The sequence below is a fragment of the Coccinella septempunctata genome, chromosome 7 (genome assembly GCF_907165205.1).
Source record: "Coccinella septempunctata chromosome 7, icCocSept1.1, whole genome shotgun sequence".
NCBI lineage: Eukaryota > Metazoa > Arthropoda > Insecta > Coleoptera > Coccinellidae > Coccinella > Coccinella septempunctata.
In genome coordinates this window covers 26,929,828-26,947,403 of record NC_058195.1, presented here as the reverse complement: position 1 = coordinate 26,947,403, position 17,576 = coordinate 26,929,828, and the positions used below count along the sequence as shown (strand labels likewise).

General features: G+C 35.5%; 1 protein-coding gene across 4 annotated transcripts in view; it reads right to left on the bottom strand.

The window, feature by feature from the left end:
- LOC123318010 (eye-specific diacylglycerol kinase) overlaps positions 1-17,576 on the bottom strand; it is a 291,641-nt gene that overhangs the window by 1,717 nt on the left and 272,348 nt on the right. Inside the window, exon 15 of one of the 4 annotated variants that reach the window (XM_044904664.1) lies at positions 7,496-7,926. The exons of the other annotated variants lie outside the window; for them this stretch is intronic. Coding sequence (XP_044760599.1) covers positions 7,894-7,926 — 33 coding nt within the window. The 3' untranslated portion in view covers positions 7,496-7,893. Of the gene's footprint in view, positions 1-7,495; positions 7,927-17,576 lie in introns of those variants that run through there. 4 annotated transcript variants of the gene reach the window in all.

Below are 17,576 nucleotides of genomic sequence, written 5' to 3'. Positions count from 1 at the left end.
GCGAAAAGAAAGCTCCTCTTCTGATGAGGAGACCGTCAAGAAGACAACGGGAGTGCCTAAAAGGGATAAAATCCCACCCATCACGATGATGGGTACATCAGATTGGGTAGAGATCTCAAAAACTCTCTATACCAAGAAATTCAGCTATAACCGGGCTACTGTAGTGAAAGACGGAATCAAGATTATAGCCACAACTGTAGATGACTACAGAAAAATAACTAAATTCTTCGACGAACTTGGAAAGGAGTATTTCACATACCAGATGGAAGAGGAATAGAAAATTTACGCCGTCATTAGGCATCTTCCAATAGACGCAGATCTGGAATTGATTAAAAATGACCTGAGATTCCAGGGAATCGATGATGCTGAGGTGTCTAAAATGACATCAAACAAAACGAAAAAGCCGATACCATTATATCTGGTTAAAACGCAAAAGAAGGAGATATTCGACAACCAACGACTCTACAACCTTCGTATTACAGTCGAACCAAAGAAGAAGGCAGAAATTCCAAGCCAATGCTTCCGATGCCAAAGGTACGGACACGCACAAAATAAATGCTCCTTTCCGTGGATATGTGTGAAGTGTTCGGGAAACCATAGCAGCAAGGATTGTGAACTCACCAGGAAAGGTGAAGAAAGAAACGCTATATGCGATTTATGTGGTGAAGAAGGTCATCCTGCAAGCTACAAGGGATGTAGCGAATTTAAGCAGGTGACCAGAAAGAAGAGAGCCGGCCAAAAACAGACAGAACCGAAAAAGCCGTCGAATAAAGCAACACCTGCACGAAAAGTTCAGGAAACTGTAATAACCAAACCTGCAGAACAGGAAAAGAAGAAAGAAACTTCTAAGCCTATGCAGAAGAAAGAGGAACGAAAGAAGACTCAATTAAAACCGACTGTAAATAGTCAACCAGAAAAAAGAAAAATATCTGAACCAGCCGATGATCTAGATATCTTCACGGAAAAAATGTTCAACAAGATAATGTTGAAATTTGAAAGAGAAATGGAGAAAAAACTCCAAGCATTATTCAGTAAACTGAATTGATGGACTTTACGGAAATTAGGAAGAAATCCCTCAAGATAATCTCGTGAAACATAAATGGGATCAACACTCTTAAAGCCGAGATAGAAGAAATAATATCAGAGAGATGACCTGATATTATAGCCCTACCGTAACAAGAATAAACCGGAAGAGACGACTGAATTTCATGAATTATGAAACATATAGATGTGACTACAAACACCGGAGGAGGAGTAGCAATATTGGTGAGAACAGATTTGAAACACTACTTCGAAAAGCAGATCTTAAAGATATCAAGACCATCCCTATTGTCATATCATCTACAGGCCTGATACCGAAGAAACTACTAGAGAACTTGAGGAAACTTCAGCTGGACGAAAATATCTATAGACTCATGCAGAACGCGGTACTGCTGGGAACGGCGAGAACTGTACGCAAGTACATGGGAAATTCAGTGGAACAACGTCTGCTCCGACAGGAAGTGCGAGTGGAGTAGGAATCCAACCGGCGGCAGGAAGCCGACCACCACCACGAGCCCGAAAACCTGGAAAGGGCTCCAACAGAGCTTTATCCTTTTGATATCTGAAATATCTGGGATAAGTGAATTTTCCTCCGGAGAGGAGTGTGAAAGCCGCAAGCCTAAAGTCATATTTATTCCAAATCAAAACATGCTACAAAAATAACACTACAAATATGATTGAATACTGGAACAAACAAAATACCACAGAAGCTTTAGCTTAGTAGATACAAAAGATTCTCCGAATAAAAGTTTTTTGAATTTACCATGAAAATGGAAACGTAAGTATTAAAACTCGTACAATGTAGCTCTGATATTGATGGATTTTTATTTTCAGTACTCTGAAGTGAATAGGATTTTCAGTATGTCAAGACATTGAGTTGATGAACTGCTGTAAAAATTGAAAGTTTCTCCAGGAATCAGTATAGCTATTATAGAATCTCTGAGCTTGCATCTCTCAAATACTGAGCAGGAAAAAAAATTGTTCTCTGATATTCGATCTGAAGTTGGTGTAAGTGAAGAGTTGCACCTCGAAAATCACCAGTTGTCTATGAGTAAGAGGTGGGACAAGCTGAAGATGGTATGATAGAGTAATTCCAAAACTTCAAGTGAAAAGGACAAAGCAATACAAAGTACTTGAGAAAGCAACAGGTCGAATTTAAAAAACTTTAAGTCTTATTATCTCAAAACCAATTAATATGCACTCGTACTTCTAGGCTTATACCCAACGTTTTGTGAAGAATAAACCCCCTTCTATATTTTTAAATCGGACTAGCAAATGTCTCGCAAACTTTTTGTTTCATTAATTATATGTCAAACAATCTCGTCCTTGCTTATAACTAGAGGAAATGGGATCTTGGCTTCAGAACTGCTAATGGGGTGAATAATACACTCACTTCAAACTGTCGACGTTTCGATCCTGTTTGGGATCTTCTTCAGGACTAAAAATATTTATTAAAATTTAGGACAAATTGAACAATCTGGTTACAACGACTCACATTCAGGTGGAATTCTTTGCTTTTTTCTTTTTGTTTTTTCTAATTACCTTATATATACACATATTCAACTCACCAATTAGGTCAAGTGTATTGCAATGTGGCTAAATTTGTTCAATATCATTGGGGCATACAAATATTATATTCCGTCAAATCTATTATTTTATTTAGGAACGTATGTGGTGGCTCTGTTAGCTCGGCAAATATGGTACTGGTTGCCGATCGCCGGTGTCTTACTTTTCATGTAACATGTTGCAGTGTATCTCCCCCAACTCTGATTTATTTTTTATCAATTTCTCGCAATAGATTATTATGAATTAAACTCAATTTTTGAGTATCTGTACGAACATTAACTGTTTCATGTATGGAAATGTGTACCATTTCACTAATACATCTTCTGTGATAGTTACTTTCTTTATCCAAAATTTTTACCTCATCGAAATCAAAATTATGATTTTCTTGGAAGTGGTGTAAGGCTAGCGTGGTTTTTTTGTTTTTTACCCTATTATTTTCTTTGCAGTCATATTTATACGTATACGATTTTTCAGGTATTGTTTGGTCATGCCGACATAAGATAGGTTGCAATCTTTACATGAAATTTGGTACACCAAATTGGAGGTCATCAATTTTGAATGGGAATCTTTCAATTTTATGTATAATATTGTTTCTAGTTTTGTGAGTGGATAGAAAGCAAGCTTGATGTTAGTTGAGTGATTTTTTACTAAAATTTCAATCTTATCCAACAATCCTTCAATACATGGAAATTTATAATAGGTGTGATTATGGTTTTCAGTCTGATCCTCATTCCGTGTCGTGGTTTTAATAAACTTGTTTTTATAAATTTGCATGGTTTTGTTCACTAAATTTCTGGGATAATTGTTAGTTTTTAAAATATTTTCAATTTTAATCTCATTGGCCGACCAAAATTCTCTACTACTGAGACTGTAACATCTAAACAACAGATTCTTAATTGTATTATTTTTATGTATTTGTGGGTGGTTTGAGAGGTAATTAAGAACTCGGTTTGAGGAAGTAGGTTTGGTGTACCAATTGGTTGAGATAGATCCATCATTTTGTCTGATAAGTTGGACATCTAGAAATGATATCCTATTCTGTGTCTCCTCCTCTAAAGTGAACTGAATTCGATGATGGAACGAATTAAATTTTTTTTTAACATATTTATAAATGACATATTGCATCACTATGTTGGCTATGGTAGGGCTCGCCGGGTTGCCCATCGCCGTGCCCTCAATCTGTAAGTATACTTGTCCATTAATCGAAAAATAACTAGAATCAAAAATGAAATCTATAATCCTACATAACATAGTTCTATTTAATTCTGTGTAGGCTGATATCTGTGACCAATTTTCCCGTATATAATACGCAAAACTAACTGCTCAGGTATTTTGGTAAACAACGAGACCACGTCCAATGACACTAAAACATAGTTTGGGGGTAACTATACTGTTTTTACGAATTCATCAAGCTCGAATGAATTCTTCACATTATAGTCAAAAGTTGTAGTCCAAGGAGATAAAATTTGGTGAATACAAATGGATAAGTTGTATGCGGGGAAATTTAAACAACTAACAATAGGTCGCATGCTGAGATTAGGTTTATGCGTTTTTCTCAGTCCATACTTTCTTGGTGGTAAGCAGTTATGTGTTATAAGTTTTTTCATTGTGGGTTTACTTATAATATGTTGGTTAAAAAGGTTGTTTACTAATTCGTTACTCTTTGTTTGAAAAATAGAGGTAGGGTCTTCATTGAGGTTTCTATATGTAGTTTCATCATTCACTAATTCACTCATGGCTGCAGTGTAATAATCTTTATACATGAAAACTGTGCTATTTCCCTTATCTGATTTAGATACAATGCATTCAGGATGATCCTGGAGAAATTTTCTTGCTGAAACAAGCTTGGTCAAGAATAAATTGTTTTTTTTGTTATTTCTCTTTAATTTATTACAATTATTTGTGGTGATGTTAGTGAAAGAGGATCTAAGGTCATTTTTCGTTTCTTCAGAAAAATCTGATTGACTATTCGAAATGTATTCAAAGTCTTTTATTATGTTGATATTCAATTTACATTTAGAAATTGAGTGAACCGGGATGTTGAATTTTGGACCTACACTAAGAATTTGCATAATTTATTCAGGTAATTGTATGTTCGTATAATTAAACACAAAATTCTTTTTTGTTTCCAGCCTAAATGTAGCCTGCTCCCTACATAAACTCTGAATTCTATTCAAGTTATTGTTTTTAATTGAAATGAAATATTTATCGTATTTATCATGTGTTCTACAAAAAAATGGAAATATCTGCAGGTATTAGACTATTAATTTTAGTTCGTATTGATGATTTTTCAATTTCAAGTCTTTTTAACTTCCACACAATGATTTTTATTTTCAAATTCAGCACTGACATTTGACATCTGATTTTGATATTTTCAATTTCTTTCGTGTATGGACTTTCTTCCGCGTAAAATGTGTCGATACATTTAATTTATATATAATTATACACAAAATTGAAAGATTCCCATCCAACATTGATGACCTTCAATTTGGTGTACCAAATTCCATGTAAAGATTGCAACCTATCTTATGTCGGCATGACAAAACAATACCAGAAAAATCGTATACGTCAGCAAAAATATGACTGCAAAGAAAATAATGGAGTTAAAAACGAAAAAATCGCGCTAGCCTTACACCACTTTCAAGGAAATCATAATTTTGACTTCGATGAGGTAAAAATTTTGGATGAAGAACGTAACTATCACAGAAGTGATGTATTAGTGAAATGGTACACATTTCCATACATGAAACAGTTAATGTTCGTACAGATACTCAAAAATTGAGTTTAATTTATAATAATTTATTGCGAGAATTGATAAAAAATAAATCAGAGTTGGGGGAGATACGCCGCAACATGTTTGGGAAAAGTAAGACACCGGCGATCGGCAACCAGTACCATATTTGCCGAGCTAACAGAGCCACCACATACGTTCCTAAATAAAATAATAGATTTGACGTAATATAATATTTGTATGCTCCAATGATATTGAACAAATTTAGCCACATCGCAATACACTTGACCTAATTGGTGAGTTGAATATGTGTATATGTGAGGTAATTAAAAAAAACAAAAAGAAAAAAGCAAAGAATTCCAACTGAATGTGAGTCGTTTTCTGAGGAATTTTGTGTGTTGTTGGGTTGTGTTATTGTAACCAGATTATTCAATTTGTCCTGAATTTTAATAAATATTTTTAGTCCTGAAGAAGATCCCAAACAGGATCGAAACGTCGACAGTTCAAAGTGAGTGTATTATTCACCCCATTAGCAGTCCTGAAGCCAAAATCCCCTTTCCTCTAATTAATTATATGTCTTTCCACTTCGGATAGTCAGTCAACAATTTAGACAACAATTTCATTCATTAGAATAGTTACACCTATTTCAATTCATCACTGAATTTTATCGTTTATAGCTGGATATATATGTTTTATTATGTTGGTATGTAATTTATGTTATTAGTGAAGTTATTCGCATTTTGGTGTTGACTTGTTAATTTTACATGTCTTCACTGACATACACAGGTTAAACCTATGTAAAAAAAATTTCCGCCGACCTCTTAACAATAGCAATCTTTAACGTACACGAAATTAGTTGTTAATGAACCCTTTTATTGGTTAATTTCCTATTAATGCATTATTGTCATGGGTAATCGAACATATAAGTATTCAGCAGCTTCCCAAATAATTATTTTATTTGTATGTCGCATTGATTTTCGTAGTACCTAGCGGGTGAATTGAAAAGAGATGAATTGTGGAGTTTGCTGAAAAATTATGATGGTTAAAGAGTAATCAATATATCTATGTACTACAACTTCAGGTTCCACCAGTTCCACACATTCTTTAACAGATATTTTAGGGAACGATATCAATGTGATTTACTCAAAATGTCACAACTCGAATATGCCCTCTGTGGACTTCTCGAATTGTTCGATTGGCCGCATACATATCAACATTCCGATATGAACATAGAAAATTTAGAAGGTGTCAAATTTGACTAGGTATCGATCAAGGAGATATCGGAAAGGAGGCGCAAGTGGAGATCGGAAATACACGGCTGCGTCCAATGACGTCCCACTAGGGCGCATTGGCGTAGATAGAATAGAAATTTCAACTTATAGTAACTTAGATGTGAACAGACGAAATGGGAGGTTAGATTTACATTTTTAAGCAGAATGATTTGATCTGTATAGAAGACGTTGGTTTTTACCATATTCCATCAGAAAATTCTCCATCCAGAGTTATTAAATCGAATTTATCACAATAATGTGGGATACAGTTTACGAGAACAGTTAGTGCTGCAGACATTCAAGATTTGAAGTACACCAACAGCTATATACCTAGTTCTGAAGTTCAGTACTGAAGGCATATGAGCTAAATGGAAAGAAGAAAAAATGTCGCTATATGATTATCTGACCTATATATACCTGTGGAAAAAATGCAGTAGGACAACGAAAACTGCTTAATAATATAAGAGTTTACTTGAGTAAGTATGATGATTTAGGAAAGACAGATGAGTAAAGATGAACTTTCAGGAAATATGTGAGAAAACCGTATAAGTATAAACTATGTGCAATTGATGAACAAGTAGGGGAGAGTTCCTTTGAACTGGACAGCCCATGATCCGGACGCTACAGTTTTCTTCTAAACTCGATAGCAATTTAGCATCCCTTACGTAAATCCCATTTTCGCAACATCGATCGAGATCTCTTGTAAAATGGCTGACCCTGTGGCTCGCGCCTTGGTGCGAAAATGGGATTTACGTAAAGGATGCCGAATCACCATCGAGTCTTTTAAAAAACTGTAGCGTCCGGTTCATGGGCCGTCCAATTCAAAGGAACTCTCCCCGACGATAGTGGAAAGCAATTCAGTTTTTCATGATACATTTAGTAAGTATGATATTTCAAAAAGTACTTTCAAACTGGGCTGGGTATATAAAATAATTTTTCATTAATATACATTTCATTATATACATGTGCTCCTTTATAACTTTTCTCGTCACATAATCAGTTTCCATTGAAATGTTAAACACATACCCTAGAAAATTTAGCAGAAGAAAATACGTAGTTGGTGTATATCTCAACAATTTCTTCCAATTAATTTTTGTTTTTAGGTATAGTGTTTCCGGATAAAAGGTTTAATTCCAGGTACTGCAGGAAAACACTATCCTATAATGGCTAATTGTTATTGGAAATAAAATGGTGCAGTCATTATTTAAATCAATATGGATATGTTGAGTAGGAAAAAATTATCATATGGCTCAGGGACGAACTTTTACAGTTCCATAAGTTGGTTTAATAGAGCGAAATCAACGTCGTAATAAACATCTGAAGAAAAAAAACTGTAGTAGCTTAGATAATGATTCCTGACAACACAGAAGCTTATCATTAAATGGGTTAGTTAAAAGAGATAATTGAAATGAATGTGAACTAATGTAACCATACCATCCCAATTGTAGCTTCTCATTAATGTTCTCCAACTGTATCTTTTCATACATGTTTTATAAGTAATCAGCAGTCCCGTGTTTCAATATTGTCTTAAAATATGCTATTATAATATAGGACAAAATATTCAAAATGTAGTATTATTTTTTGGTAATATAACTTGCATATAAAATATTCTCTCTACTGATATATCTTGAACCGAGGTGAATGAGAAATACTCAACAATCATCCTATGTCATTCAAATAGGAATTATTAGCTCACTAATCAAAAATGTATTGATTTAATGACAATAATGAAATTGAATACGGAATGTATAGCCTAAGTGTCCAAAGCAGATAGGACAAACTTCAATATGTGAGAATAGATCATCGTTATAAAAATAAAAAATTGCATATGTGGGATCCATAGAAAAAATGTATAATATTTCAGGATGGAAGCAAAAAAAAGGAATTAATTATTTTGGGCATATTGTTGCCAATTCGTCAGTTCAAAGAGAGATCCATTTTCCTACATTTTCCTACAATCACTTTTATTGTTTACTTTTGTCACTAGGCCTTCTTTGATATTTTTCAGCTTGACGATAGGGGATCAATAGGGATTTTTCGTTCAAAATATCTAAATCAACATTTGAATCTTGGCATCTTCTTGTATTGTAGACCTGAAAAATATTGCACATGATTTTGAATTCTATCCAGCGAGTTTCCAATAAGAATCTGCAAAATGAATTGAATAATTATAAATTATAGACTGAACATTTAAATTTCAGTTTTCGAAATAACGCACTCGCATTTCAAATATGCATCATTTTCTACATTGACAAACTTACTTATAAAGTACCAATAACTTTTGATAGTCTCCTCAGCTCTCACTAACGACGAAGTTAATCTTTCCCTACGATTTTTATGAATAATTTACGTCCAGGTAAGCTACGCCACTGCTAAAGACACCAGTTCCCGACGAACTGGTGACCTGCGCCTCCTTTCCTATATCTCCTTGGTATCGATAGAAAATTTTTGCAATCAAGAATTCACATTCAATTCAAAATGTGGTCGACGGAAAAATCTTGTAATCAACTCGTTTATTAATTAAGCGATTAATGATCTCGAACATTAACGTGGTCGCACGTTAAAATATCTCAATCATTAATCTCTTTCATTAATAACCTAGTTGATTAAATAACTATTTTTATTGTGGTTCCGAAAATTCTGTAACTAATATGTAATTTCTGATAAGATTGGTACAAATTCAACTGATTTCATTAATTGGAAAAAAATTTTTTGTATAGAAATAACACCTTTGATATATAACATTTCACCATGTTCTCTTGTGTCCTATATTCAAAGCTCTATTATTTGTTTACAGGGTGTTTTCAAAGGTGAATTATTTTCACCAGTTGTACCTTCCGAAAAATAAAGCCTGACCTCTGAATACTCCCTGTATAATATTCAATTCTGTCACAAATTTCTTATAAATTTCGAATAACAAGTATAGCAAATCTAACACAGTATTTCATTAATATTAATTGTTTAGATGAAAACACATCCTGATCACAAAACAAAGCCCTAATTTTGTTTTGTCGCTCAGAATGTTTTTTCTGTTTTCGACTAAGTCTTTATTTGAATTCAATAAAAGGAATAGAATTCGGATTTCGCGCCCTTTTATTGAGGAATAAAATTCGAATTTCTCGCCCTTCAATTATGAAATAGAAAACTGTTATTTAACAGTTTCATTCCTGTGTGAAACACAGGCCAAAAGGTAGTCAGTTTTTAGTACTAGCGAAATGAGGGCGTTTCCTATCTTCCTAACTCTATAATCTTTGAAAGAAACTAAATCATCGAGCGTTCATAGAAATTCCTCGTCAAGTAGACTAAATTTGTTCCTGCACCCTTAAAGCTACATCTCCTTTATCTATGAGCTACATTCACAATCAATTCACGGGCCGAAGTGCACTTCGGCACGGAAGCTTAGCAGATGGCGTTCTCCGTTACCATTCACAATGAAATTCAAGACAAAATTTCTTGCAAGTCGCAAACTATCACTTCGGCAAGGAATTTCGTGCCGGCTATAGGTGATGCTGATGCTTATGTTTTGATCAGTTACATTTTTGATTCATTTGAGTATTTGGTTCCAAGATTATTGCGAATGGTAAATTTCGTGCCGAAGTGCACTTCGGCCCGCGAATTGATTGTGAATGCAGCTTTAGACGCCTTTCACACCATCGGGTTTTTACCCGATGTATATTGATATAATGGGATTTTTCACGAGTGTTCACTTTCGGTTCACTTTCGCACCGAAAAACAACAATTTATATCAAAGATAAACGTACCTATGTACATATAAATAAGTAAATATAAATTAACAAATTTGAATGCACACTGACGTCCGGTTTTAAAATCGAAGGTTTATGTTTGGTTGAGGAAATTTTACAGGTTAGGCGTTTTATTATCACACAAAAAGTTGTTAACTATCAATAAATTCAACGAAACCCGCAGTATGGGCAAACCTGAAGTTAAATGACAGAATTTTTTTTTCTTTGAGTTTTATTCAAAATAACATGCCTTCAAAAAATTCGTCGTCAAGTAGGCTATGAAATTTTGAATTTTGATGTTCGGTGAGTATATCTTTTCTTGAATTACTCACCTTCATCTTCCAAAAATGTAAACAATGATGACATTAACATATTCATCGTAATTTTGAATTAAAAGTGGAAAGGAACTTTTAAGGAAAGTTATCGGTAAATTTCACCAAAAGCGTTAAAAGTATTCCTTTTATTGCGTCAGATCACAAGAATGCAAACAAACTGACGCGCTTAGAAAAATACTCGGTAAAAATTTTAACCGAAGTCCACTATTTTCATACACCTATGAGATATGAATCCTGAATGGAAGGTGATGTCATTTTTTTGTGTGAAAAAGTTCTACCTATTTCATTAATATGAATAAATCACACTAAGAATCTCAATATAATAATAATAAAAATATTTAATGTCTAGCCGGTCTGGTAGCTTTAGGATGGAAGGCCGGTCAGGTAGCCCCCGTAACGACGTAGACGGTGCAGCTAGCCGCCTGCTGTCCGCAGTCACATTCCTTTTTCCTTTCTCTTTCACATTCTATATAGGGGTGCTCTTTTTGCTCTCATTTCTCTACCCCTCACCCAAACTGAGAAAGGAGAGCACTAAACCCACGGAAATTGTGATAACGAGAAGTCACTGCCTGGGGATCGTCAGGGCATTTTTAGAGCCGGCGCTATGGACATGACAGTATTCGGGAATGAGGGATGTCGGTGACAGGATGCTGAGGAAGCAGGCTCCTGCTGCGAAAGAAGCTACAGCTCCAAGTCACCAACGAGTGAAGTGGACAACTTCCAAGAAGGAAACTATCATAACAATAAAGTTTATTCACTTCCAACACATCCTAATATAATACTCTCTAATTATTGCAAATAGACAAATATGAACAGAGATTTCTACAAGATCGCCTGTTAATTCTTGAAATAAAATAAACACATTCATTCCTATGACGTCGTGACAACTATACACAATCAAGCACAACAGCCATCCCAGAAATAAGTTGAAACCAAGCGAACAGAAATGTCTATATTCGGATTCAAACAGGTCAAAAACAGGTAAAACGTCAAATCCGGTCACAAATAGATGTCCCTATCGTGAAGAAAAAAGTCACTTTTCTTGATTGCACTTAATAAGTAATTAATTAGCGCGGAATCTGAATTCAGAAGCCATAATTTCACCTTTTGTTTGAATAATTTGAGGTTTTTCAATTCTCTGTATTCCATTTGTAGTGCGGCATACATTTTTGGGACAAGGTACGTCCAATGTCTCTGACCAAGCGTCTATTGTGCGCATATATGACACTATCAAGGGACTACAGCAGAACACGAACAACCAAGTATAGGAAGGGACAGATAATTCGAGGAAACTATATACGAAAATATACAGTGCTAGTCAAAAGTCCCCTCCCCCCCTCGTATCTTTTGAACGGGTATACTTATAATAATGAAATTTGGAGGGTGGAAATAAACGGATGTAGGCTTCTCAACTGGTCGTAACAGGTGACGCAATAGTCATAAATGACGTCACAAGGCCACTGTGACCAATAATTTTAAATGGGACCCTATGGCAAGTGACAGCTCGTTTGAAAGGTATTGAAAATACCTATTCAGTCATACCAATTTTGTTTGGGTTTCGGCTGATTTTGATTGATACATTGAAGAAATACGAAAATTATAGTTTCGCGTTTAATTAATAAAGATTTAAGAACCAGTTCTTATAATAAGTGTCAAAATGTGCTCCATTTACTTCCTGGCAGTAATGCATCCTATTGCTAAACTCTTGTCGTACTCGTCCCAGTGTGTCAGCAGAAATTGCCCTACATTCTTCAACAATTCGTTGTTTCAGAATGGCAATACTGTCAGGTGCTGTAGCGTAAACCTTAGATTTCAAGTACCCCCATAGAAAAAAATCTAATGGTGTAAGGTCCGGTGACCGAGCTGGCCATTCGATCGAACCTCGTCGTCCAATCCATCTACCACGATATTCTTCATCTAGGTAACGTCTTACTGCACCGTAATAGTGTGCAGGAGCACCAACTTGTTGAAACGTTATTTCCAAGTTGTCGAATTCATCTGGATTATCTTCTAGAATTTCAAGAATTAACGCCTCAATATCATTTTGTAACATCTCCAGATACAATTCACCGGTTAAGTTAGCATTGAGAAAAAGAGGCCCAACTATGTGGTTTCCCAAAATACCTGCCCAAACATTTACTTTTTCTGGAAATTGAGTATGTTTTTCACGAAAGATGTGAGGATTTGTGTCACTCCAATACCTCACATTTTGAGTGTTAACATTTCCATTGAGAAAGAAAGTACTTTCGTCACTAAAACAAATTGTCTGTATGTAGCCTGGTTGTTGGTTTATTTTATTGGACATAGTTTCACAGAATTCTAGTCTTCGGTCGGGGTCATCATCTGAAAGTTGGTGCACCATTTTTAATTTGTATGGATGTAATTTGTTTTTAGCCAACACCCTATGTACTGTCCTTTGACTGACTTCACAGATAGTCGCAACTTGGGCTGTGGAAGAAGTAGGGTTTACTACCATTTCTCCAATTATGTCAATTTTTTTGTCATCACTAATTGTTGGTCGACCAGATCGTTTGGCATCTTGAACACTACCTGATGCTTCAAACTTCCGAAGAAACTCCCTCAAATAAACCCTCGATATAGGGCGATCGGGGTACCTCTCATTAAACAGTCGTTCCGCTGCATGGAAATTGTTTCTACATTCACCAATTATTAAGATAGCTGCTACTCTGTCGGCTACAGTACGTACCATTTTGCCTATGTAAACACTTGAACGTCTCGTTAAACAATAGCTTAGGTAAATTTTCAAGGTATAAACACTTTTGACAAGTAGAGAATTCAAACACGTCAACCTTTTTGACAATTAACCAGAGGCGTACTTTAAAATCTTTACTAATTAAATGCGAAACTATAATTTTCGTATTTCTTCAATTTATCAATCAAAATCAGCCGAAACCCAAACAAAATTGGTATGACTGAATAGGTATTTTCAATACCTTCAAAACGAGCTGTCACTTGCCATTTGGTCCCATTTAAAATTATTGGTCACAGTGGCCTTGTGACGTCATTTATGACTATTGCGTCACCTGTTATGACTAGTTGAGAAGCCTACATCCGTTTATTTTCACCCTCCAAATTTCATTATTATAAGTATACCCGTTCAAAAGATACGAGGGGGGGAGGGGACTTTTGACTACCAAGTCATGCGTAGAGCAGTACTGCTGGGGAGTGAGAGAACGGTACACAGAATACCCATATACTCCGACAAGAAGTGCGGGTAGATCACGAATCCAACCGAGAACAAGAAGATATCGATTGAAATTTATTCTGGGAGGATTCTGCATTTCCTGAAATTTTTAAGGGTTTTCACTCCCAATCTCTGAAACATAATCAATTAAAAAATAAAATAAACGATTTGTTCCTGAGTAAATTTTTGCACTAATTTGTCAAGAGCAAATCAACTAGAAAAAATTGTTGTCTGATATCAGATAGCCAAGGAGCAGCGCGGACCCGACCAACACAGAGCTTAATCCTTTTGATATCTGATCTGGGATAAGTGAATGATCCTTTGGAGAGGAGAGTGAAAGCCGCAAGGCTAGAGTCATCATAATAGTAATAGCTGCATTGGTTACCCGTTCTGTCAAACATCGTACCACCTCATATTCGCCGACAGGTGGCAGTCTCGAAATCTTGGAATAATTTTCATTCCTTCCCGAATTTATTCCCAATTTTATCAAATAACAGATTCTATAAGTGCCAGATTGAAATCTCGTAAGCCTTTATGGACTAATGATTTTCTTTATTCGACTAATAGCCATATAGAATTTTGGCAATCAGAATGATTATTGATATTTCAAAAAAAGTCCCTGGTTTTGATATCCTACAAAAATTTGGTGAACCCTAAGCCTAGTTGCACACACACCGATTTTGGACGGCCCGGCCGTCACCGATCAGTGGTCGGCGTATGTGCAAGGTCCCGTTCCCACACGTGGTTCACTATTGGAATTTGGACGACCGATATAAAATCGGCCGTCCAAAATCGGTGTGTGTGCAACTATGCTTAATCGACTTAGCACTGGCCATGGTCGGTGTAATAGCATGCTCTTTAGCTGGAATGCTGTTGATAGTCCAAGATATGAGTGTGGCGCAGAAGAAGAAACTATAGACCACTTGGTAAAAGAGATGTAGAATATATAACAACTATACTATGACTACCTCGGCAAATATACTATTCATATTTCCCTAGTTGTAATAATAGCTCTAAAAGAGCGGTTTTGTGAATCCTGGAAAGCTGCCTCTTTTGATCACGAATTTCTACGGGACTGTTGTTCTGAAACACAATAATATATACAGGGTGGGCCATACATAACTTTCCACCCCGAATTTTGAGCTTTGGGATGGAATAACGAAAAAACGTTCAGACAGGTCAAATAATAATAAATAAATAAAAGTGTTCAAATGAGTTTAATATCACTACCCCTCTAGCCGCAACCCCTAACAGCTCTCATTTTTGAATAGGGAAAAGAGTTCGAGCAGTACCTTGTTGAAAGGGCAATTCAATTTCCTGCGTGAATGTATTATTTTTTTCATGGCTTTATTATTCTACAGAGTGACTCAGTATTCCGTCAACAACTTTCACACGCCGAATTTGGATCTTAGAGGTGGAAAAAACGCTCAGACGGGTCAAAAAATGAATTCGATACCACTACCCCTCTAGCCGCTACCCTAACAGCAATTATTTCAATTTAAACGAAAGCGCACGATTTACTTTGTAAATATTATTTGTTTTCACGTTTTCAGTTACCTATTGTCTCGGTTTCAGCATTGTCATCATGTGTTTAGCATACGCGTAGTGATCGAGAATTCATTTTTTCACCCGCCGAGCGTTTTTTCCATCTCAAAGACACAAATTCGGCGTGTGAAAGTTATTGATAAAATACTGGGTCACTCTGTATAATAATAAAGCGATGAAAAAAAATACACTCATGCAGGAAATTGAATTACCTTTCTAACAAGAGGCTGCTCGATCCCTTTTCCCTATTCAAAAATGAAAGCTGTTAGGGTTTGAGCTAGAGGGGTTGTGATATCAAACTCATTTAAACACCCATCTTTGTCCCTCTTTCAACAAATTTTTCCGTGCGTTTTTTCGTTATTCCATACCAAAGCTCAAAATTCGGGGTGGAAAGTTATGGATGGCCAACCCTTAATATATATTCTTTAGAAATAGATATTACAAAACTTTTTCAATCTGAAAACAATGAAGCGTGTGTAGAGAAATGGCAATAAGAGACAGATCCTGAAAACCTTTTCCCCGTTCCAGATCTCAGTGTAAGCAGAGTAAAAATGATAACGGGGTACCATACATATCTTTGTATGATACATAAAAACAGATATAAAAACCTAAGAAAAAACTCCGTTTGCCCGTATCAGTGTAATCATAATGAATTTGTGGGGAGAATAAACTGAAATTATTATATTGAAGGACATCTTCTTCATAGGACAAAATCCAAAAACTTATTGCCCCTTCTTTCTAACATGATGGTTGACGAAGTGAGAATACTCTGAAAAGAAAAAAGAAACAAAAACGAGAGGGATATCGAATTTTATATTTCTCATTGAATAATTTTGAAATTTGTAACCCATCTCAAAAAAGAATCGGTCACCGAATGAATGCCTTCGAAACCACCCTAAAATTTATATATTCTGCAACTCTTTACCAAGTGGTCTATGGTTTCTTCTTCTGCGCCACACTCACATCTTAGACTATCCACAGCATTCCAGCTAAGGAGCATGCTATTACACCGACCATGGCCAGTGCTAAGTCGATTTAGGGTACACCAATTACCAAAATTCTATATGGCTATTAGTCGAATAAAGAAAGTCATTGGTCCATAAAGGCTTACGAGATTTCAATCTGGCACTTCTAGAATCTGGTAAATATGATAAATTGGGAATAAATTCGGGAAGGAATGGAAATTATTCCAAGATTTCGAGACTGCCACCTGTCGGCGAATATGTGGTGGTACGATGTTTGACAGAACGGGTAACCAATACAGAGGTGTAGATTTGATAGTTCCAATAACAATCCTCATAGAATCATTGTGTAGGATATCGATTTTTTTGACATGCGCACTGTTGAACCAAACAGAGCAACAGTAGTCAGCAGCAGAAAAAACTAAGGCCAAAGCTGCCGTACGAAGTGTGATGGCATCAACACCTCAAGAAGAACCAGCTAGTTTTTGAAGTATATTTTTCCTCTATTATAATTTTAAACTTAAACTTTCCGAATGAACCTTGACATTCAATGAAGAATCTGATTTTATTCCGAGATATTTAGGAGTGGAATTATGTTGTAAAACATAACATTTTTTATCAAACGAATCAATTTACCACATTTTAAGTGACTGTGAAGTTTAAAAATTAACAATCATTCCACATCGTATCGTACGCCGATGATAGATCTACAAATGAGGCTCCTGTTTTCTTCTTATTATTGAAACCCGATTCAATAAAAGTAGTCAGGCTCAGTACCTGATCAGAATAATTTCTATTCTTTCTATAACCTCGCTGCCAATTTTGTAAAACATCCTCAACATATGTATCAATCTTAATTTGGATCAATCTTTCAAGAATTTGGAATGAGACACTCAATAAACTTATGGGACAATAATTATTCGGATCCGAAGAATTTTCACCATGTTTCAAAATTGCAATAACTTTTGCTTTTTTAAATTCAGTTGAAAATTACCAGAATTCAAAATATCACTATGAAACGGTTATAGCCAATATAAAGCTTTTACCCCCAAGTGTTTCATGAATTCTGGATAAATGCCATCGAACCCGGGAGCTTTTCGAGATTTCGTGCATCTAATTGCAGATGTTAGTTCATTCATATTAAAAGGATGAGAAATAACATCTACAATAGCTGTCG